At 47.5% G+C, this 24851-nt stretch overlaps 1 protein-coding gene across 1 annotated transcript in view; it reads left to right on the top strand.

Moving 5' to 3' along the window:
- The first annotated feature begins 2798 nt into the window (after positions 1-2798).
- Positions 2799-24851, top strand: part of LOC114692333 (actin-85C-like) — a 34190-nt gene continuing 12137 nt past the window's right edge. Inside the window, exons 1-6 of the mRNA XM_037208756.1 lie at positions 2799-2880; positions 3052-3199; positions 11600-11740; positions 14338-14466; positions 19352-19462; positions 21439-21523. Coding sequence (XP_037064651.1) covers positions 11624-11740; positions 14338-14466; positions 19352-19462; positions 21439-21523 — 442 coding nt within the window. The 5' untranslated portion in view covers positions 2799-2880; positions 3052-3199; positions 11600-11623. The remainder of the gene's footprint in view (positions 2881-3051; positions 3200-11599; positions 11741-14337; positions 14467-19351; positions 19463-21438; positions 21524-24851) is intronic.

The raw sequence follows: 24851 nt of genomic DNA, 5'->3' as shown, positions 1-24851 counted from the left end.
AGTGGGTTGCTGGGGCTCACTGACTGGCCAGCCTAGTGAATTGGTGAACTCCAGAGTCAATGGGTACAGTGCTTGCTCTGTAAGCTTGAGGACCTGAGTCCTCATCCACAAAAAGCCAGATATGAGCATCTATAATCCCAGGTTCATGTTAAAATGGGAGCCAGAGGCACGTGGATAGAGCAGGGAACTCTTTCTCAAACCAGGTGAAGGTGAGGACCAATACCTGAGGATTTAAGCCATACACAGGGGCCCATTTTTCCTGCCCATAGAGGCTCAGAGATGGCAGCTTCCATTTGGTTCTCCCTCAGCCTCCTCCACAAGCCACCGATGTTAGTTATCAGAAAGCTGTCTTGCTCCTGGCTTTCATTTGAGTAATTTTGTTTTCTGAGAGGCCCAGGCCTCTGCCTTTCTAGGTAGGCAGGCAGGTGTGAGCCAGAAGTCACAGATGTCATAGCTAGGGCCATGTGTTTCCGATGCCTTCCAGGCCCCCTGTCTTCATCTGTCCTTGCCACAGTTCTGTTTTGCAGCCATGCTACTTGGCTCCAGCACCTTGGCTGGGAACTCTCCCAGGGCCGTGATAGGCCAGGAGCCAGGAAGGAACTTCAGAAACTGGGAGGACCTGCTCTCAATCCTCCTCCCTCAGCCAGTGGAGGGTCATCAGATCCCAGTCCCTAGAGCTCTGGTCCTGGTGGCAAGCCTCTCCTCTCAGTGGCCTTCCTGAGTCTCCTTGCTCTGACCTCTTCTGTATCAGCCTCCAAGATGGTACCTCAAGACCCACCTGTAGGCAATCCTGTTATCCAAAGAGCTCTCCACCCAGAATAGCCCAGACCTGTGTAATCAATAGACTGTAGTAACACAAAATGCAAGTCTGTCTTCTAGATCTGCATGGAGGTCATGGTACTTCAGCCTATGGTCTCTGGAAGCCACCACCATATCCCAAGGACACTTATCAGACTGGGGCAGAGGCCTCCCTCCCACAGCCACACCAATGTGTCAAACATGAGCTGCCTTGGAAGCAGGTTTCCTGGCCCTGTTGAGTTTTCAGATGAGATGGCAGCCTCCAAGGTCACCTTCTATAGCCTCACAGTGCAGTTCAGCCTGTGACTACCCAGCTCAGTGTTTCTGGACTCCCACACCTCAGAGATGGTGCGATACATGACAAGGTTATTGTTGATGGGTTTGGACTACTACTACATTGGAGGGTGGTTCAAAGGGGGGGGTGAGGGTGGTGAGATATAACCCATCCTTCTAGCAGTGGCTTTGTGACTTGTGAATCAGAGTCTGGAAAGTTCTATTGGAAAGCCTTCCACTTGTCCCTACCTGTTCCCATGCCTTGGCTTCTGCTTATGTAGCAACCATGTCTCCTGAGCCAAGAGGTCCTGGCTGTGTGTCTCTGGCCTCTCTCGACTGGAACCTCGGACAGGATCCACTGCTGCCACCCTCACATGGGACTGTAAGAGGTAGATTTCCAAAGTGCCTTGAGCCACCTCAGGTCCAGTTAAACATGAATAAAATCTCTGGACCCCAAAGCTCGTCTGTAGTGATATTGTGTTCCCCAGTATATTGTGCACCCTAATAAACTTATCTGGGGTCAGAGAATAGAACAGCCATAGATAGACATAGAGGCCAGAAAATGGTGGCACACACACCTTTAATGCTAGCATTCTGGAAGCAGAGATCCATTTGGATCTCTATGAGTTCAAAGCCACGCTGAACACAGTCAGGCATGGTGACACATGCCTTTAGTCCCAGGAAGTGATGGCAGGAATCAGAAAGGTATATAAAGTGTGAGGACCAGGAACTAGAGCCTGGTTAAGCTTTTAGGCTTTGAGCAGCAGTTCTGCTGAGATCCATTCCAGATGAGGACTTCCAGTTTGAGGAAACAGGATCAGCTAAGAAGTTGGCTAGGTGAGGTTAGCTCTGTTCTCTCTGATCTTTCAGTGTTCACCCCAAAACCTGGGTCCAGGTTTTATTTTTATTAATAAGACCTTTAAAGATTCATGCTACACTAGTCCATTGTGGCCCCTCATGTCCATGTCCTGACTCACCAAGGCAACACCAAATGGACTCTGAGGAAGCTCAGTTTCAAGTCCCAGTTCTCATCCCTTTTATATTGTGATACAAGGTCTCACATAGCCCAGGCTCATTTCCAACTTGCTATGTAGCTCCTGTCTCCACCTTCCAGGTGCTGGAATGAAGGTACAGGTACTCACCACCATGCTGGTTTATGTGGTGCTGGTGGTGGAACCCAGGGCCTCAGCATGCCTGGCAAGGACTCTAAGCTACACTGCCTGGTCACACCCTTCTGGAATGCTCTGTTTGGAGCACTGACTCCGTACTGTGGTTCCAGACAAGGTACTGGGATGCACTCCCACCTGACAAATGTACCATGTTCTTTCCTTGACATTGCCTTGGACCTGCCCAAGGTTCTGGGTTCCTCCTTTACCCCTGGAATTGGAGTATCCTTTTGATCTCCTACCATGCCCTGGATCATCAATTAGGGGCCAGGGTTGAGGGCAGGGCCTCTATAGGAGTTCAGATCTCTCTCTGACTTTTGAATCCCTTTGCTATCCACAGATGATGTCCTAGGTTTATTTACCCTTAGGGCCGAGCAGGACAGACATCTAGAGGGCCACACAACCCCAAATAAGAATGAACTCAGGGACAGTGAGGAACGGGTGTAAAACCCAGAAGCTTCTCTCTCAAGGTCATTTCAAGTAGGGGTTGATGTCCCTGCCTGGGTGAGGCCCTGAGGTCACAGCTACGTCACAATGTCCAAATGTCTCAGCAACAGGGAAAGGCCTACAACACCCAGGGACCCTGTCATTACAGAGGGGGTGGGGGGTGGGGGAAGGTCTGTGGTCTCCCTCAGAGACACCAGTGAGTTCCATTTTCCACTAACTTTATGATTTGGTTCAAGGGAGGGGGCTTTCTCCCTGATGGAGTGCAGCCTGTGCCCTCACGGCTGCTGTTGCCCTGTGTCGGGCTCTCAGGTTCGGTTTGGATGTCTCTGCTGCTTAAGTGTCTTGGCATCTTTCTTATTTTTATTAGGAAAGGGACATGTTCCCAAGCAAGATCAGCTGGTCCTGAATGAACACACGTGGGACTGGCCACAGATGCCCAGGCTGTCCCCAGGGAGCACGAAGAACTTGAGGAGACCCTAGCCTCCCGCCTGGCTGTTTCCAGAACCCCAAGCCAGGTCTGACGAGTTTCTGCTTTCTTCTGAGCAAAAGTTACTGGTTTTATGCTGTTTGCTTGCCTCACCCTGCTCTGCAGAAAGAACAACTGCTTTCTAGGTGGAAATGGGACCAGATCGTCTCTGGGACTTCGTTTATTCTCAGAAAGCAGGAAGCCCTGTGACTCCATGGGCCTGAGCAGGTGGTGACGTGTGCAAAACTCCTCCTGGCCAGAAACAAGAGTTGCCTGTTTTGGATGGGATTTTTGTTTGTTTATTTTTTGGGGGGGCGTTGTTTTGTTTTGTTTGTTTGTTTTAGGATAGAGTGTCTGTATGTAGTCCTGGGTGGCCTGGAACTTACTATGTAACCCAGGATGGGCTTGAACTCAGATCTTCTTGCCTCTACCTCCTCAGTACTGGTGTTAAAGGCATGAGTTGCCATGCCTAGCCACAAACATTTGTTTTAAATGAGTGAATAACTAGAAACCAAGTCAAGCTTCCTCCCAGGCTGATAGTAACTCCTCACTCCTGTCATGGGATCTCACTGGCTCAATTGCCAGAGTGGACAACTTTCAGAAAGGGCCAGATTTTACAGCTGTGCTGGTAACTTCTGGAAAGGCCAGCTTCCACAGCCTATCAGCTCTGCCATAGAGCATGGGTTGGTGGAGACTGGTAGTCTGCTAAGTTAGTATGTTTCAAAAGTTAGTATGGGGTTTCCTTCACCTCATAGTCACAAGGTTAGGCCGGACATTAGTGACTATTTATGGGACTCATAATAGCCCAGGATAATTTGGCTCTGAATCTGCAGCATTCCAAAGCATGAAGTTCTACTCCAGCAGTTCTCACCCTGTGGGTCATGACCCTGTAGGGTACAATATCAGATATCCTACATATTAGATATTTACATTACAGTTCATAACGGTAGCAAAATTACAGTTATCAAGTAGCAATGAAAATATTTTTATGGTTGGGGAGGTCACCACAGCTCGAGGAACTATATTAAAGGGTAGCAACATTAGGAAGGTTGAGAACCACAGTCAGTCAGCCTTGTGCAGTCTTGAACACAGGGGTGTGTGTGTGTGTGTGTGTGTGTGTGTGTGTGTGTGTGTGTGTTTCTTCTGGGAACTTCAGTTTATCATGGAGAGGAGAGGCCATGTCTAGCTTTGAAGCCCAGGTTGCCTCTCCAGTCAGAGCAGATGCAGCTGGTGGCATTATGTGGGAGCAGATACTGTAGTCTTTCTTTCAGAAAACTCCCAATGCCTGGAAGATGATGCTAATTTCTGTGCTTCTAAGAGGAGAATAGGGTCTGGGGGGCAGTTTCCCTGTGAATGCCACGTTGAGTCTTTCCAGCGCACTGTTGAGACCAGCAGCTTCACAGGTGTACATGTGAAGTTTGAAATTCTAGCCCGGTACAGGGGCTCACACCTGCAATTCTGGCACTTGGGAGGAGGCTGAGTCAGGACTGCTATTAATTTGAGTCTAGCCTGGGCTACAGAGTGAGCCCCTCATCTGCTGTTGGTAAGATGCAATCACACAGCACCATACACTAGGGAGAGACTGTTCACGGAAGGAAGAACTGGACAACATGGTGTCTGTCATTATTTCTAAGAAATTGCCACCATCACTCCAGCCTCCAGCAGCCGCTGCCTGCTCAATTATCACTGTACGTCCAGAGGCTGGATCCCCACCGGCAAAAAGAAGGCTCACCAAAGCCCTGGAAAATTCCAAAAGGGCTGATTACTCTCTTTACTCTGATTTACTGTTGTATCTTTGAGAGGAACCAAGTGTCTTTGAGATATTCTTGTATTTGAAGCACAAATACTATACCAAGATGAAAAATGAACCACAGCTACTCCCAGGAGCATGGCAGGGCCTCCAGAAGAGGAATAAGCAAATGACTGAAAGTTCTCAGATATGGGCTCCCAGGGGACCCTGAGGTGGACTGATAGGGTAAGGAATTTATTAGAAGAGTTGTTAAGGACATGGGCAGACAGAACAGCATGCTCTAAAGAGAGAAATCGGGGCCCACAGGTAGGTTTCTTATTACAGCTCTCAGAGGAAGAGGAAGTTTTCACAACTGGAGTCTGAAGGGTCTCTGATTTCCAAATAGGAGGCAGGAGAAGGGTAGCCACAATCCCCTCCATATCCCTGTTGATGTAAGTTACTCCCCTATGTGAGAATCTGAGCTAGAGATCCACAGTGTGTCAGTGGGTGGCCTGGTATCTGAGGGAAGAGCTGTGCAGGTCTTGTGGAGACAGAGGTATTGGCCCAGTGTGCAATAGCCTCAGGCAGAGTTGGCTTGATTCTGTGGGGGGGCCAGAGTGCTGACCAAAATGCTCCTATGGGCCCTCTAGCTTGGGGTTCTGGGTGAGGTGGGGATTAACACACACGGGAATGCAACCTCATTCCTTGCCCAGTTGTAACCTTCATGATAGAAGTGTCGCATCCTGCTTGACCTGTTGAACAGGTTCTGAAAGGGGAAGTGTGGAATTTGGAAATGATAGCTATGAAATATAGATGTAGATGAAGAAAAAGACAGAGACACAGGATAGCTTTGGGAGGGTTCTGGGTCAATACTACAGACACCTGAGTTTTATTACTCACAGCCTTTATATACCCAAAGCAAGGGGGCGGGGCAAAAAGACTCCCCCTTTGAAGGACATCACGGTTCAAAGTGCAAAATATAGTTAAGCGCAAACGCCTCCTTAGTACTCAAGACATATGGTGACCACACCTTACAGCAAAGCATCCTGTAATTAGGCCTTGAAGTATAAGATACCTGGTAACTACGCCTTTGGCCAAAACATCCTATTATGCAGCCTTGCAGGGAGGAAACAAGCTCACACTCTCTGACCTTGAGTCAAAAGGAATACAAGCCACAAGCTGGGATCTCGGTGAGCCCCCACAACTCCCCCCTTCTTTATAATATAAAGGGTCCTTCAGACCCCTCAGGTGACTGTGTCTGTCTTAGGTTGCCTTCTTCAACCAGACAGCCTTACCCATCTCTGAGGTAACATTTTCCACCAAGTGTACTCTGTTTTAGGTTGACAGCTAGCAAGAAGAATGTACTTGTCTCTGACTACCAGCCTCTGGCATGGGAGGGTGCAAAGCTTAACTTTATGCAGCTCTAGATCAGTTTTCCACTAAGAGCTTACAACTAGCTTGAATAATCATAGCAATACACCTGCTCCTTATGGCTTCTATACCTCATAGTGAAGAAATAAAGGATGATCAAGATAGAATGGCCTTTTTTAAATGGTTCATGATGTCCACAGCAATTTTAGCTGTATCAAAATCCAACTTTGCCCTTTTAAAATCAGTGAACTCCTGTTGCAACTGCATCAAATTTAAGGACTACTTTAGCATCATACCAAATTCCTCTCAGATAAGCTAACATTTTCATTGTAAACAGAAGAGGTTACATTCACCCAGTTAAATTTAGACTGACATTTCAAATGAGCTCTTATCTTTAACCCTCTAATCTCATCTCCTAACAATTGTATCATTTCAAATAAAGCATTCAGCTTATGCTCCATTTTCATAACAATATCCTAACATTAACGGGTTAACATCCTAATTCTAATATGAACTTAGCAATGGACACACAATTGGTTAAATTACAATTTTCAACAACTCCAAATCAAGGGAGAAGAAAATGTTTTTGTGGTGGGTGAGGTATGAGTAATTCCATAATTCTGAGCCTTCTCTTTTTCCTCTCCTAAAATGCAATGTATTGCTGCCATCATCTTCCAAAGATACATTTGAGCTACCCAGTCCCAGAGTACCAAACAGCAGCAAAACTTTTGTTCCAGTTCCTCCTTACCAGTCTGGGAGGCCTCTTCAGTACTTCCAATTTGATTTCTCAACCAGTATACTGCCTCTGTAATAATGTTTGATTGCTCCAAAGAGTCTCTTTTCCACAGGGGGAAAACTCTGAGGCAACTGTTCTCCAGGCCTTCTATTTCCTCTAGGCAATCAGCAGGTGAACACTGGCAAAGGTGACCTCCATGTCCCAAGATATAGTGTAGATAAATGGCCAAACACCCAGTTACAAACAGACAGTCATTTCTCAGCCAGATTCAGAATAACTGGAACTCATAGAAGTCTAGGAAATTTGTGCAGCAGGTCTATCAGGAAGCTGGGAATCATTCCTTCCCTTCCCAGACTGCAGGATGTAACATCGGATGATCAGGAACATAGGTTCAGCAAATCTTACTCCAATTCTTCTGGAGGTGGGTCAGCAACCATGGTGTCATCAGGGCCAGCATTCCTCTGTTCCACACATCATACCAAGTACTCAGGCAGCCATTGAGTTTCATTTTCTTCCTGTGAAAAACACAAGCATGCCCTTGACCCCATATTAAAACAGGGTCAGGATCCTTCCATAATCCAGAGCAAGAATATTTCCATTTTACCTGAGCAAGAGTCACTTGGGTGCCATCAAGGCAAAATCTGTCTGTGGCAGATTGCTCCCAGGCATCCATGTTAAAAAAAAAAAAAACTCAAAATGAAGAGGGCATGATTCAATGATTGAGGATACAACTCTCCCCTCTTAATTTTTTGAAGCTGCATCTTGAGGCTGCCATGGACTTGCTCAACAATGTTTTGTCCTTGAGGATTATAAGGAATGCCTGTTTTATGTTCAATTTTGTATTGGGAGTAAAATTTTTGAAATGTTTTATTAATATATCCAGATCTATTATCAGTTTCAATAACTTTTGGTATCCCCATATAGGAGGAACATTTTAGGTAATGAACAATTATATGCTTATTGGCCATCAAAAATCCGGAATAAGTATCTATTATCATATGCATGTATTTTAATTTACCAAATTTCACAACATTGTGAATTTATCATAACTTTTTTTGATGAAATGGCATCTTGAATTTGTTGAAACAGCATCCTAACCTGACTATTATTAGTTCAAATGCAGGGAACAGTTTCTATAACTTGAAGAGCTCTATGAATATAATGGCTATCTGTATATAAATTAAATGAACTATCTTTAAGAATTTGAAATACCATAGTCATAGCTCTCAATTCTATTATCTGAGTTGAAGCTGGAGTTGTTTGTACTATGTAACCTTTACCATTGATGACATCAGCAGCTCTCCCATTGGAGGAACCATCAGTAAAAACTAGCATAGCATCTTTTATGGGATCTTTCATCATAACCTTAGGAAATATAAAGGAATGCATTTGGGCAAATTGCAAGAATTGATCAGCTGGAAAATGATTATCAATTTGGCCCCAAAACTGAGAAAAAGCAATTGCCCAAGAATCATTATTTTGAAATAACCAACCAACTTGTTTAGTTAAAGAAACATTGATCACATTTGGTTCTTCACCAAAATATTGCCTAGATTCCATCTGGCTTTTTTTGTATTAAACAAGCTACTGCTTCATAATAAGGGTTTAACACCTTAGCTGGTGAAACAAGAAGATGAAACCATAAAAGAGGACCATTTTGCAATAATGCTGCTGTATGAGTATGTCTAGTGGGCAAGATATATGCTTGCCAAGGTTTATCATAATTACTATAATGCATCTGTTGATACTGAATAGCATTCTCAACTTGTAAAACAATCTGCCTACCTTTTTCAGTTAACTGTCTGGGCGAATTAGCCTCATTATCTCCCTTTAAAATATCATTTAAGGGTTCCAAATCATCAGTAGATAATTTTAAATAAGGTTGTAGCCATTGAATGTTCTCTAATAACTTTTGAAAATCATTCAAAGTTTTTTTTACCCATCCTTTCTTATTTTTAATTTTTGAGGCTTTGATTCCTTAGGGTATGATACATGTCCTAAATATTGAAAAGGTGGTTGTCTTTGCATTTTCTCTGGGGCAATTAATAACCCTGCATGGGCAAGGCCCCACTGAAGCTGTAAATATGTGGCAAGCAAAACTCATTATCAAATAACTTTGTTATGTGTAAAAAACACCCACCTCTAGCAGTTCCTCTGGGGACATAGAGGGCTTTGTTTCATGATATCTGTTTCAGGGAGAAACATCCTCTGCCGCTGGGAGCCCAGGCTTCCCAGACTTAACAGTCCTCATGCTGCCGTCCACAACCAGGCAAGAACCCCAGCACCAAGCTGATGTACTGCAGTGAGCACACACTTAGGCCGGGCATGTGTGCGTGTGTGCAAGTGTGCTGGCCACGCTGTACCTGTGCTTCCCTGTGCGGCCATGTCCCTGCCTCTGCTGTGGCTTTGCCCTCCAGGGCTTAGTCACACTACCTCTTCCATAGCATTCTAGTGTCTCTGGAAACAGAGACTCCAGCCACACCAGCAGGTCCCCTGGCCCGTTCTAATCTAGCTTTTGCAGTAGGAAGAGGAGTGCCTTTCTGAGAAGAGAGGAGACCTGCAGAGTCTCCAATTTTTGTGAAAGGGAAACTACTAAATCTCCCAAGCCCTTTAGTCCCTCCTTTGTCTCCTCAAATTCAGCTTCATAAAGGTGTCCACACCTAGTGACTCCAACAACTCTAGACTCAACTCAGGCCTGCATCCTCAGTACATCCAGATCATTCACTCAGACTCATGCTATCACTCATTCAAACTACATGACATACCCAGACATACATATTTTCAAACTATTTACTCAGACCTAAAAAAAAATTTTTTACAAACCCAAACCTTGGTGACGTATATGCTTGCTGCAACTCTAACTTCCTCTGGCTTTTAAAATATCTCCAAGCGAATGTACAAACAACTGTTTACTATTACTCTAAGTTTTCTCACCGCATTTGCATTTTTGACATCCAGAGTACTCCCTTCATCTCTTGGTGTTCCATCATTGGATTCAGAAAGCCCCACATTGGGCACCATTTGTCAAGTCCCACTCGACCTGTTGAATGGGTTCTGAAGTGGGAAGTGTGGAATTCGGAAGTGATAGCTATGAAATATAGATGTAGATGAAGAAAAAGACAGAGACACAGGATAGCTTTGGGAGGATTCTGGGTCAAAACCACAGATGCCTGAGTTTTATTACCCACAGCCTTTATATACCCAAAGCAAGGGGGCAAAAAAGGTCCTTCTCCCTTTGAAGGACATCATTGTTCAAAGTACAAAGTATAGTTAAGTGTAAACAGCTCCCTAGTACTCAAGACATCTAGTGACCATACCTTTGGTCAAAACATCCTATTATGCAGCCTTGACCTTGAGTCAAGATGAAAACAAGACAAAGCCACAAGGCACAAGCTATGGGCCCCTACAGAGAACTTATTTTAAAGGTTATTTTTGTTTTTGTGTATATGCATCTGTATGAATTTGTGTGTACTGCATGCATGTAGGTACCTGTGGAGGCCAGAAGAGAGCACCAGATCCCCTGGAGTTGCAGTTGGTTGCAAGCTGTCAGTATAGGTGCTTGGAGCCCTTAATTGCTGAGAAATCATTTCAACCACAGGATGGGATATTTTAGAATCAGTTATGCTATGAGACTACTGAAACAATGGACTCCAAGGCACTGGAATTGCCCCAGGAGTCTCATACTGGCAAAGGGAAAGGTTGAAGTCTGGTGCCAGCCAGGGGGAGAGCTTGTCTCCCAGAGAGATTTTACTGAGATGTGAGAATTTGTCGGGAGAGACTGGAGCTGACAGTGTTGAGTCAGTGACGGGCAGGACCACACCTTGACCAGGACTGCTTAGGAATGCACACCTCCTGCCCTCTGTTTAAACCTGAGCTTTATGTCTGGGCCTCAGAAGAGAGACTTGGGGGCAACTGGGCCACTTTGTTTCTCTTTCCAACATGACCACGTTAATAAATCTTCTCTGCTTTTCACAAATGCTTTTCAAAATGGTGTACTGGAGATGAGTGGCTGATCATGGCTTAATGGGGCTGCCAGGGATCAGGCTTTTGCCATAAAATATGTTAACACCCATGGTGTACAGCTTCCTGAGCTCTGAGCCTGCCTAGCTCTGCAGCCCAGCAATTCCTGTGGTGTTCTTCCATGCTGGAAGGAAGCCAGTTGCCCCATCCCTGCCCACATGCACCGTACTCTGCTTAGGGAGGCCTGGCCTTGTGCAGACCACAGGATCTGTCCCAGTTTGTACACAACAGAGGTTTTAGAGACAATGTTTCTTTAGTGTTGAAACTAGGACAAGCTGGGCAGACCCACCCAGAGGTTCACACTCAGACAGGACTGGTTTCCTTGTGACTGATTTGTGTATTAAGCACTCCAAACAGCTTTCTGTAAGTGCTTCATTTGTTTTAGAGGGAGCATCTGAAGCAGGCCCCCAGGCTGTTGGCCCGTGGGGTGACTGTATGCACACAGCTGTTTAAAGCTCTCCATTCCTAAATTGCCACAGCACCTGCAGAGTGGCTCATGCTCAGGCCGACCTTGCTCTAGCTACATGGAGCCCATGTCTCGCTGCTGGCACAGTGCCTGTTGGGACAAGGGATGATGTGGTCTCTCCCTGCAGGTGTGTCCAGGCCACCACAGCACCATGGACCAAACACCCATCATCTGTGACTACGGTTCTGGCTTCAGCAAGGTGGGCTTTGCAGGAAATGAGGCCCCTCTGTCTGTCTTCCCCACCATCATCGGGAAACTGAAACATAACGTGAGTGACGCCCTGGCTTCATCCTTCAGTCTCTTATGCTGCTTTGGTTACTGCGACTGTCATAGCTCCCAATGTCCTGACTTCCATACTGCTTTCTGTTAGACATCTCAAGAAGGTGGCCTTAGGGACAGACTAGAGGACATGAGCAAGCAGCTCCCATTCAGGTTGCAGCTTCTTCCACACACTTCATAAGAGGCAGCTGCCTCTGGTTGCAGCTTCTCTTTGTCTCTAGTACCTCCAGTCCCAGCTGGAGTCACTGGCAGCCTTCTCCTCCTGCTTCAGGAACCCCTCCTCTTAGCTTGATTGGAAGCATCCCGCCCCACAGGTAGTGGCTCCCTCCTCCTCTGGCATTCTCTGCCACCAGCTTCCTCTGACATGTGGCATCTCTTTCTCTGTAGCTTAAGGTCTTAATGTGGGTTGTACCTGAAGTCGTCCCATAGCACCAGGGGGAGGGAAGCACATTAACAGGGCCATGGAGCCTCTCATTTTGTGGGTGTGTCCTGAGAACACCAGTGGATGCCCCGGGACTCTGGAGAGTCCTGAAGCTTCATACTCATTCTTACTCAGACCTGTGTAGCATGTGAGTTATAAACCATGTACCCATCTACGTTAAGCGAGAGATGCTGCAGTGTTCGTTGTGTGCGTGTGGCAGAGGCAGTCATGGCAGATGATGTTTGCAGAATATGGGTTCACAGAACCCCTGAATGAAGAACCATGGCTAAGGGGGAGCACTGTGCAAAGAGTATGTGGGGGCCAGCAGTGCTTATAGATCAGTTATGTGGGATGAAGTAAAGGGTCATAGCATGGGACAAGTCCATTTCTCCATGAAGATGATAAGCAAGTCTTCTACTCAGCCTGTCTCCTCCATCTTCTTTCCTTCCATTAACTACATTCCCTAGCCCTAGGCAGCAGGAGTTGCTCCTATGTTCAGGAGAATTCTTTCTTTCCTTTCCTTTCCCAGGCATGAGACTCAGCTGTCTCATCTGTGACCCTGATCTCTACCCAGGGCTGGTGACCGGCAGTGTGAGGGCATTGGGTCAGTCTCTGGAGGGAGGCCTGGAGGAGACAGAGAGGCTGAACAAGGACAAATTCATTCTTTCCATTGCAGTCCTGGCCCACAGGCCACCCAGGGACAGGAACCCTGTCCACTTCCTTGCAGTAAATGGTGACTTCAAAGCTGGGTAATCAGACCCAATCCCCACACTCAGAAAACCACACTCAGAAAAGCATCAGAGGAGGCACAGTGTTGCCAATGCCATGTCCCCTTGGTCTTCCAGTCTTTGAGGTCTCACTCCACATGCTTCCAGCAGTGCAGAGGATCCAGAGGGAGTTGCTTCCACTTGACAGAGAAGGGGATGGGGATTTTGGGAGGTGAGCAGCTCACCTGAGGTCTTGCTCAGACCAAGGCCAAAGCTCTAGAAAGGACTAGATAGCTGAGGACACCAAGCTCAGAAACCTACTGTTCTACTGCAGTATGGCATTACTGTAGTCCTGCAGCATCACTGTGATGCTCCACTGCAGCAAGGTATCATTGTGCCACCACATAGCACTGCAACACTGCAGCATGATATTGCCACACAGCTGCATGGCTGCACCGTGGCACCATGCACCCATGCAGCCCTATAGCATCATCGTGCTGCTCCATTGCAGCAAGGTACCATTGCACCATGCACTACTGTAGCACTGTAGCATAGTCCCACCACATAGCTGCATGATAACAGATGGTACCACGCACTGATGCAGCATTGCAGCATCTCAGCATTGCAACATTGCCCAGTTCTATGACTGTCCTGTCACACTTGTACCATATCCTCCAACCCCCTTGTCCCTCTTCCTTGTTGCATACTGCCTCATGCACACCGCTGCTCCCATCTAGCTTAAGCATGAGCTTATCCTGGAGACCCTGGACTCCTCTGATGAGTGAGTATGGCTCAGGGTTCCTCCATGAGCTCGCCAAGTCAGCCTTCCTTGTACACTGAAACACCCACCTGCCTTGATTTCTTCTTTCCTCTGCTCAGACTCAGATGTGGGCATAGCCTGATGGCTCTTCAGTCTGTGCCCTTGCCCACTCTGCCCCTTCTCATCTAAGCAGGCAAGTTCCTGCTAAATCTTCACAGCTCTAATCCTAATGTCTGTTTTTTGGTGAACTGAGGTAGATGCCCAGGCCCCTCTGACACCACGGGAATTCCGTTCAATCCACCTTGAAAGTAGGCCATCTTCCTGAAACCCGGGAGCTAGCTCATGCCTCAGGCCCTTTTCCATCAAGCCTTCCAGACCAAGTGTGCAGGATATGTCCCCGTGCCTTCTCTCCAATAATTTTTTCTCTGCTGGCCTCAGTTTCCACACCTGCAGTGTGAGTGTCCTTATAGTGACCCTCAGCAGCTCTGGACCTTGCAGGCAATGGCCCCCTTTGCTAGCAACCACTGCTAAAAGTGTGCATGGTTGGAGAGCCTCCTCAATGTCTGGGCTAGTGATTGGTGCCAGCTTCCAGCATCCTTAGGGCACTGGCTTGTGTCCATAGATGAGAGCCAGGTACGGTGGGTCCAGCCCCAGCCTGCCGCTCGCAAGGGCTGTCCTGTTCTGCCCATGTTTTTCAGAACCTGCTGGTGGGGACGGAAGAAGAAGACTGTTTCATTGGAGCTGAGGCCCAAAATAATCTGGTACAGCTGAACCTGAACCACCCCATCACCCGGGGAGCCATCGCCAACTGGGACAATGTGGAGAAGGTGAGCTACAGCCCCTGGGGGAGGGGGGCATCACACCCAAGCACTTAGCACTAAGGGAAGGATCTGCTGTTAGGGCCTAGCTCTATTGCGGCTCTCAGTCCCTCCATAGTCACAGTCTCAGGGGTCCTAGTTAGGAGACCGCTGTTACGGTTCTGCCTCCTCTGCTTATTGCCCATGCCACCAGGATATGTGGCATGGCATCTGGGACCCTCAGATCCCTTGTCTTATAAGATGATATGATTGTTCCTGTGCCATCATGGCTGGTAGGGAAGGATGGAAAAGAAGTCCTTGGCCTCAGAGGGAAATAACACACAGTGAACGGTCTAACCAGCTGTCCACAACACCTGCACTTGAGGACCTGTTGCTTGCTTATGATCTAAGCACTTGAGGCAGCTGTAATGAAATCCTACAACATGGCAGTAAAATTCTCAGACATTGGTTCTCTTACAACCCTCAAGGCCAAGGTGTTGTTGGTACAGACTGCTGCTGAGGGCTGTGAGGGAAAGCCTGCCTCAGGCTGCTCCCTGGGTTCTGGAAGGCTTGCTGACAGTGTTTGGGGGCTCCTTCACTTGGAGAGCATTACCTCAGTCTTTGCACTCATCTCCTCAGGGCATCCTCCTGTGTGTGTTTGGTTCAGAGTTCCCCATGTTGTTAGTGTAGTACCTGAACGGGATCAGGGACACACTATTCCAGTAGAAGCTCCTCTCAGGGTCTCCAGCAGCACCCACTAGAGTGTATTCCAGAAATGGTGACAATGGGGTCTTGGGGCTTCCACAGAGGAGTTTTGGGCATCAGAACTCGGATATAGCAATGGACTAATGCAACTTAATCAGTCAGTTCCAGGCCCAGATTTATGCCTCCACCCTCCTGGTTTCTGTGGATCAAGAATCTGGGCACAGCTTGGGTCCTGAAGGCGAGGGTGACGCTCTATGTGATGGGGTGCAGTAAAGAAACTACCAAAGTGACTGCTCCATGGTGTGGTTCAGGGGAAGGTTTTTTGTTGTGAATCAGTGAGAGAAAATATGCAGAGGCATCTGGAAGAATCTAGAACAGAGAGAAAGAGAAATAGACTGGACATGGCCAGGGCTGTCTGCAAGAGAGAGGAGAATGGATAGTGGAGAGAGTGAGATAGAGATAGCAGAGGGAGTGGAGGCAGGGGGAAACCCATATAGAGAACAAACAGGCATCTCGGAGGAGGGAAGCCTTGGGAGGTGAGAAGGGCCAGCAGGAGGCTTTGACATGTATAACAAGGATTTGTGAGTAGGGACTGAGGAAGCCTGGAGGCCAACAGGGGTTTTGATATGCTACCATAAGTACATGTTAATGGAGAGTCATGTCCCTTCTGCCAGAGGCAAGAGAAATGAAGTGACTCAGGAAGAGTTTCACAAGTTCCTGAGGAATGCTGGTTTTCAATCTAACTACCAGAAATCCTTCTATAGTCCATCTTGAACTCATTTCTAGACATATGGAGGGCCTGAGAACTAACAAGCATGAGAAAGAGCCATGCCATCAGCAACAGGACACATCCAAGATGGCACTCTCATGCAACATCTCCTGGGCTTTCTGCAGGTGCATGAAGCCACAGCATGGTGGCTGACTCTACCAGGCCAGGGGGAGCACACAGCATGGTAGACAGGCTGATACTAGGCCTTTGTCACCAGGCACTCTGTGTTTTTTTGTGTGTGTGTGGGGGGGGGGGATTCCAAACCTTTGTGGCATTGCTCCTGGCTCTTCCTAAGCCTCTAGATATTGGTTTCAAACATCTACCCACATGCCAGCATCTCTGAGGGACCATCCTCTATCCACCATCTTGTCCCTCACTCATCCCCACAACAGCACCTTATGTCACTGTCCTGTTCTAGGCTGTTAGTGTCTAGCTATCAAAGAATACGCCTGCCTGACTCTGTGGCTTCTCAGACACCATTCTGCTTCCTGGGTCCTTTGACTATGGAGCTGTCCATAGCTGCTTTCTCAGAGTGCTGCATGGCCTCCCCTTGACAGAAAAGGCAGGAGCTTCACACAGGACAACGAGGACTGTTTGTTATGAACCTACAGTGTGCTTAAGTATTGTAGGTGGCCACAATATGTCCCCAAAGTTTTTCCCCCCTTGGTTTTTCAAGGCAGGATTTCATTGTGTAGTCCTGGCTGTCCTGGAACTCACTCTGTAGACTAAGTGGCCTCAAATTCACAGAGATTTGCCTGCCTCTGCCTCCTGAGTGCTGGGATTAAAGGCAAGTACCACCACCACCACCGCCTGGCTGTCCCTAAAGTTTTTATACTGGAGTCACAAGCTCTATTCTCAGATACTTTGAAGACATGGGTTTTCTTAAAGTTACCATGGCTCTGGTGAAACACCATGACCAAAAGCAAGTTTATTTTGCTCAGAGTTCCATAGAGCAGTTCATTATCAAAAGCAGTGAGGACAGGAACTCATGCAGGGCAGGGATCTCGGGGCAGGAACTGATGCAGAGGCCATGGAAAGGTGCTGCTTTCTGGCTTTCTTCCCATGACTTGCTCAGCCTGCTTTCTTATAGAACCCAGGACCACCAGCCCAGGGATGGCCTCACCCACAATGGATCAGGCCCTCTCACATCAATCACTAATTAAGAAAATGGCCAGCCGGGTGGCGGCGCACGCAGAGGCAGGCGGATCTCTGTGAGTTCGAGGCCAGCCTGGGCTACCAAGTGAGTTCCAGGAAAGGCGCAAAGCTACACAGAGAAACCCTGTTTCGAAAAACCAAAAAAAAAAAAAAAAAAAAAAAAAAGAAAAGAAAATGGCCTATAGCTGGATCTTGTTTGTTTGTTTGCTTTTTGTTGTTGTTTTTGAAACAGAATTTCTCTGTGAAACAGTCCTGATTGTCCTGAAAACTGTTTTGTGGACCAGGTTGGTCTTGAACTCAGATCCACCTGCCTTTGCCTAATATTGGTATTAAAGGCGTGCACCACCCACCAATGCCTGGCTATAGCTGGATCTTATGCAGACATTTTCTTATTGATTATCAGTTGAGGTTCTCTCCTCTAATGACTCTAACTTGTGTCAAGTTGACAAAAAACTAGCAAGTATAGGGCTTAATTTTTTAATATGTATTTGTTTTATGTATATGACTGTTTTTTCTGTCCTGTTTATGTGCACCACCTGCATGCCTGGTGGCTGCAGAGACTAGAAGAAGTTATCACATTCTCTGGAAATGGAGTTACAGATTGTTGTGAGCCACCACATGGCTACTGGCAAGAATCTAATGATCTTTCCCCATCCTCTCCAGAGGGAATGTCAGCAGTGCACAGGCTGGTCCTGACACACTTTTACAAGCAGGCAGAGCTCGTCTAGTGAAGATGATGGCAGTTTGGCTCAGAGGACAGAACCTTACAACAGGAACGAACAGCATGCCTCTTTGGCAACACTGTCTTCTGAGGCCCACACTCCCTGAGGGGATGGATGCTTTCTTCCATTTTAAAAATGAGGATAGAGGCTAACTAAGGTCACCTTCATGGTCCTGGGCAGGCACATGCTATGTGGCAAACTTCCATCATTGCTGCATTTTCTCTGTGACACCCAAATCACCTGTGTTTCCACTTCATCACTGAGTTTTGGTGCATGTTTCTGTCACCCATCAGACCCAAGAGACCTTTAGATAGTGCTGGGTCTGCCAATCCCTGCCAACCCCATTCCCTAACTTCAGGCCTGGTGTATCATTGGAGGCTGAATCACACTGTATCTTGCTTTGATGGTGACCCAGCAGTGCTGTCTACAATTCAGCCATCCTTTAAAATTATGGGGTCTGGTCCTGGGGCATTTTGGACACCCAGGCCACTGGATTTCTATGTGCAATGGTAGTATTTGCAGGGTGCCAACCAAGTCCTTCCATATGCTCCACATCATCTTTAGATGGACTACATCCTCAGTGTCGTCACCACACAAATTTTGGGACACTGATTGCTTAAAGAACAATGACAAGGGAATGAGTCTGAATATGTTCACTGCAGGCACAGCTTTTTTGTTATTGTTTTGTTTTGTTTTGAGATAGAGTCTCATGTAGCCCAGGCTGGCCTCCAACTTGTTTTGTGGTTTAAGATAGCCTTGAACTTTTGACTCTCCTGCCTCCACCTCTTGAGTGATGGGATTTCAGGTGTGCACTATCACGCCTGGTTTATATAGTGCTGGGGATGGACCCTAGGGCCTTGTGCATGCCAGGGAAATATTCTAGCAAGTGAGTTACAGTCCATGGCCCCAATTTTCCCCCAAACATTTTTGATTCTTGGTTGGCTAAATCTTTAGATGTAGAATCTACAGATCTAGAGCTCAACTGTACTGATTTGTCAGAAGGATGGAAGAATATATAACAGATGATAGATAGCTAGGTCATAAATGATAGGCATAGATAGATGGATGTTAGACAAGTGGGTCTCAACCTGTGGGTCACAACTCCTTTGGATAGCATATCAGATATATACATTATGATTCATAACAGTAGCAGAATTAGTTATGAACTATCAACGAAATAATTTTATGGTAGGGTGGCCACCACAATATGAAGAATTACATTAAAGGGTCACAGCATTAGGAAGGTTGAGAACCACTGAGTTAGACAGGTAGATGATTGACAGGTAGATAGATGACAGACAGAAGGTAGATTGATAGATTGATGGTGGACGCAGACACAGAGACAGATGCAGAATAGACAGGCGTTAAACAGGTAGTGAGATGAACAGATAGGTGTAGATGGGTAGTAGTAGATTATATCTAGAGAGAGACTAGTTGGTAAACAGAAGACAAAGATGATTTAGGTAGCTAATAGATGTATCTGATACATAGGTTAATAGATGGGTGATAACAAGCAGCATGTCTCTGGACAGCAAACAGCTCGCCTACTGTCCTCTCTCTACAGATTTGGCATCACTCCTTCTACCAGGCCCTCCACATCTCCCCCGAGCAGCACCCTGTAATGATAACCGAGCCACCGTTAAACAGCAAGGATGTTAAATCAAGAATGACACAGGTAATGGGGTATGGGGCCAGCTGAGGCAGGAAGGGAGGCTGCCGTTCTGTCCTGAATTAAAAGTTCCCTGGCTCTGGCCTCATCCTGGTCCTTCCTGCCCTGATGGACTTGGTGGTGGACTGATGGAGTTGAAGGGTGGATCCCTGTCTGTGAGTGCTCCAGCCAGAGCACAGATGGCAGAGTCCTCCTCAGGCTGCAGTGGGGCTAGGTGCAGTGGCTGCAGGAAGCTGCCTGCTCCCCAGCTGCCAGAGTTCTCATCCTGATGCCCAGCTTCTCCGACAGAGGACACAGGAAAGCTAATAAAGCAGGTGGCCGAGTTGACTCATCTGGCTAGCATCCCTGGAGCTCAGTGGGATCTCCTGCAGTCATCAGCCCCTCATACGCAGGCCCAGGGCCAAGGCATGATTTGCATATCTCAGAGGCCACTTAGACCTGGAAACCGCAGTTCTACCCATCACGGCACAGGTGTGAGCTCACATCAAACAAGCCCCAAACTGGCCCCTGACCCCCACCCCAGTGTGGACAGTCAGATCATGGAAATGGCCACAGCTGGCTCCCCTGAGGACTGGGCATGGCTGGCTTCACCCAAAAAGCACCCAACGTCCATGAGGTTTTTAGCAAACTAGAATGGGACAAGAGAGGAATGAGACTGTCCCGACACAACTGCCTGTCCACTCCTCAACTGTAGCAGACAACGGAGCAAGAGGGTGTGTGCACGCCAGGAAGGAGACTGTGAGAAACTGTGAAGGGCAGGGGCTGAGCAGCTGAGCTCCACCTCAGCCGGCTGCGGGTGTGCTCCCTGCAGAGCCCAGCAGAACAAAGACACATAGAGATGAAGGTTCAAGACTAGTCCAATCAGAAAAGTAGATGACTGGCTCCCACGGCTGGGGCTATCCCCTCCTTTTTCTCCTCCTCCTTGGACAAACCACCTGCCCTTCTCAGCCCCTGACTCAACATCACTTGTCTAGATAGATACATATACTTGCAGGTATATAGGACAGCAAAGTGACTCCTATAAACAGTTTCAAGCAGCCCTTTCTGGGACCGCACCTTCTGGCATGAAGGTCATCAGCGGTGATATTTTGTACAGTTGTTGCAAGGTGTCTGTGGAGGGTAAAGACGCTGGCACAAGGGGAGGGCTTAGTCAGACTAGCCATTTGATTGACAGTCAAGCACAAGCAGGAAGGGAGTGTCCCAAGAGCTGCTAGTTGGAGAGTCAGACTGCAGCGCCTAGTGACAGGAAGATACACCCCAAAGCATGCTGACAATCTGAACTCACAGACCTTATCTTAACACTAACCCTTTCACAATGCTCACACCTGTCCAGTGCCCAGGGAGAGGTGGGGCCCCCGGTGGGTCTCACCATTATGTCCTGATCCAACTAGCCTTCTCATCATCCATTATAGAAGTATCTAGAAGGCACACCAGTGTCCTAATTAGCATTAACTGTCAACTTGGCACAGCCTAGAGCCACCTGAAAAAAAGTCTCAACTAATTGCCATTATCATATTAGTCTATGTGCACGTACGTATGTGGGAGATTATCTTGGTGGTTAAGTGATGTAGGAGGGCCCAGCCCACTATAGGCAGCATCATTCCTGCAGGTGGTCCTGGGTTGTATAAGAAAGCTAGCCTGAGCATAAGCCTTTGAGTGAGCCAGCAAGCATTGTTTCTCCATGGCTCCTGCCCTGTGTTCCTGCCCTGGAGCATCACTGACTTCCCTCGGTGATGCTCCATGACCAGCAAGTATTCACCAAATAAACCCTCTGCTCCCCTAAGTTGCTTTAGGTCAGAGTGTTTTATCACAGCAGCAGAGTGAAGCTAGAGCAACCGCTTCCCAGCAGAGCTAGCTGGAGATAAGTGCTGGCCACCCCGGGCTTAGTCTCCCTGGATCCACAGCCTGCTGCAAGAGGCACTCATGAGCACCTGGGCAGTGTGTGCCACCTGGCCGGCCAGCATGCCAATCTTCCTCCCCAGATCCTCTTTGAAACCTTCAACGTCCCCGCCCTGTACATGGCTAACCAAGGGGTCCTCTCCATGTACGCTGCTGGCAGAACCTCTGGTGAGTGGCCCTGTGGGATCCCCATCCTTCCCAGACACACTGTCTCATTCTTGGGGCTGGGGATACTCACCACAGCATGCAGCCTCTCCCTGACAAGTAAAAGCGTAGGAGGGGGGGTAGCAAGATGGGTCAGCAGGTAAAGGTGCCAAGCCTAAAGCCCTCATTTAATTCCCCCCGACCCATATGGTGGAAGGAGAGAACTGACTCCTGAGGATTGTCCTCGGACCCCCACATATGGGCAGGCACTTGAGGAAACACTACACACACACACACACACACACACACACACACACACACACACACACATACACACATACACACACACACATGCATGCACATACACACATGCACACACACACAAGTGTTCATTAAAAAAAAGCAAAGGACATTCTTCAAGACACACAATGATCTTCACTTCATAATAAGAGCACTGGGAACTCAGAATTGTGAACGGTCATGCAGTTTATTTTCTGACCTGTACAGTTGGGTGTCATCCTGGAGAAAATGCAAAATGGTTGATGATTTGGTGCAAAACTGGTCTTTATTTTTTAAGAATTGTTTTTTAAGTGTGTGTGTGTGTGTATGTGTATGTGTGTGTGTGTACAGTAGCCTCAGAAACCGGAAGCATGGCCCCTGGAGCTGGAGTTCCAGGCAGTGGTGGATCACCTGATGAGTCCCCTGAAGAAGCAGTAGAGACCCTTAACTGCTCGAGTCCCCAAATAGTGGCTTTTATGGTCCCTGATTGCAAAAACACCCCTGTCCTTTGTTTCCCACAAGCTGCTTCTCCAGAAAGTTAAAATCATCCTCTCCTTAGCCTTGTCCCCTTCCCCAATGCCCTGTCCTTCAGGGACTCCAGATCCCCTCCCTCTCCAGACACTCAGCTCAGTCACCTGGCAGATTTATAACTTTATAATTTATAAACTAGAAAATAGCTGTTGCCATCTGCTAACTGGGGAGGACAGGGGCCTACCTCGCCGTTACCTGTGGTCCTCTGGTGAGCTCTGAATACACCGTATTCTGAAAATGGACCATAATGAAATATTTCTTACACACACCTGGCTCTTCTCACTCCTTCTCTTCTTTCTTCTGGTGACACAGCATGCTCCTAGAATGCAGACTCATTGTTTTCTTAACCGATTTGCGAAGGTGTTACTGAATGAAATTAACATTATTAAGGAGCGCTGACACATGGGTGTGCTCACAAACCATCACAACCACACCCAAGGTTCCCATTGTGCCCCTCCCACTTGTTAAGATAACGCCTGGATGTTCTAGATTTTGTGAATGGAACAGTGCGGCCAACATGTGGCCAAGGGTCTCTTTTTCACTGTTCACTATGTGGCCGTTCTTTTGTGCTGTCCCGGGCATCCATATTTCACTTCCTCTTCTTGCTGAGCCATGGCAGTGTGGTTCCACGTCAGGAATGTGCCAAGCTTTTGTCTACTTATCTGGGGATGGGAGTTGGACACGTTTCCGGTTCGGGGGATTGTGATGAAGCTCCTATGGACATTCACACATCTTTGAGTGGATCTTCCCGTAGCGTGTGGAACAGCAGTGGCTCTCCATGGTTCTTCCACAGCTCTGCTGAATTGTCCTCCTCACTGCTGAGACAGAAACACCTGACGGGAGCGGCTTAATGAGGGAAGGGATGGTCTGACTCAGTGTTTGAGGGCGCAGTCTGTCACGGCAGGGAAGGCATGGCTGTGGGCCCTCACGGCAGCTGGCCACATTGCAGCCACAGTCAAGGAGCAGACAGAGGTAACATTGGTGCTCAGCTCACTTTGTGTTCATCCCAGGATCCCAGCCCATGGGATGGTGCCACCAGCATTGGGGAGGGGGGTCCTCCCTCTTCAATGGATGCAACCTGGAAACTCTGCCACAGACATGGCCAGAGGCTTGTGTTCCTGGTGATTCCTGATCCTGTCAAGTTGGCGACACTAACCATCCCACCTGCCAGCTCTTGGATGACCAGTCTTCTTATCGTGGCCATTCTCATAGAAGTGGCACTGTGTTCTCTCCTGCTTTTAATATATGCTCCCCTCAGAGCCAAGGACTCTGAGCACACCTTCCTGTGTCTACTCAGTGACAGTGGCCCTCAGGTGTCTGAGCAGAGTCTGTGTGTTTCAACCCCTCTCTTTCCAGTCCTCCTCGAAGGTCTTTCATCAGAAGCGTGTTTCATCAGGTGTGGGCCACCCAGCTTCCACTTCCCTTCCCACAGTCTTCTCAAGAGAGTGCCATTTATCAATGTTTTCATGTTCGGTGCCACATCCAAAAATCATTTCCTGGACCCCAAAGGCTTTCTGCTTTCTTCTAGATATTTATAGAGTTTAGCTTAATGTTCTGTTCTGTGTTCCATTTGAATGGATTTTTAATGTATCCTGTAAGACAGGAATGAACCACATGTGTTGTTACTCCTGTGGTGTTTATTAGAAAGACCTCTCTTAGCTGTGGACAAGGGATGAGTGCTGAGGGAGGGAGGATCAGTCTTCTTTGGGGTGTCGACACACTCCCCCCCACTCCCCCCCCACTCCCACACACTCCCACACACACACACACACTCCCCCCCACACACACACTCCCACACACACACACTTCCCTCCCCCACACTTCCCCCCCACTCCCCCACACACACAGAGGCAAAAACACCCATACATAAAACATAAAAATATATTTTTTTTTCAAAAGAAAGAAAGTAACAAGGGCCTATTTGGGTCCAGGGCAGTGACAGGAGGAAGCAGAGGATGGACAATGTGACCGAACTAGCAAGTATGCTGTCCCAGGGAAGCCTATGATTCTTGCTGTTATTACACACACACACACACACACACACACACACACACACACACACACACACAGACACAGTGATAAAAATCACATTTTATAAACTAAGAAAGAGACACGATTCCTTTTCCTTCCCTGAAATGCCTTTGCATCTGTTTGAAGGTGACTTTCCCATGTATGCCCCAGCTGGCCTCTGAGCTCATGGCCCTGTTCAATCAATCTTTTCTTTTTTTTATTCTAGGTCAATACCGCATGGTCATGATGACCGTGGCTCATACTGAGTCTTGAAATGAGGTGGTTTGTCCTACCCTCTGGATTTCTTGAGTTTGAGATGTGGGCTCTGCTAGGTCTTCCATGGTCCTGCCTGGATTTTAGAACCAGATTGTCAGTTCTGAAAACAAGTGAAACCAAAAACCAAACAAACAAAACCCTTAGCACCACATGTCTGGGTTTTTGTTTGGGGCTGTGTTGAAAGCACGATTCAGTTTTGAAAGAGCCAGAATCTTAAAGGCATCTAGTCTAGAAACCACGGACTGTGGCGTGTCAG

This window comes from Peromyscus leucopus, chromosome 1 (genome assembly GCF_004664715.2).
Source record: "Peromyscus leucopus breed LL Stock chromosome 1, UCI_PerLeu_2.1, whole genome shotgun sequence".
In the NCBI taxonomy this organism is placed as follows: domain Eukaryota; kingdom Metazoa; phylum Chordata; class Mammalia; order Rodentia; family Cricetidae; genus Peromyscus; species Peromyscus leucopus.
Note: the sequence above shows the minus strand (reverse complement) of the source record. Positions and strands in the feature narration are given on the sequence as shown.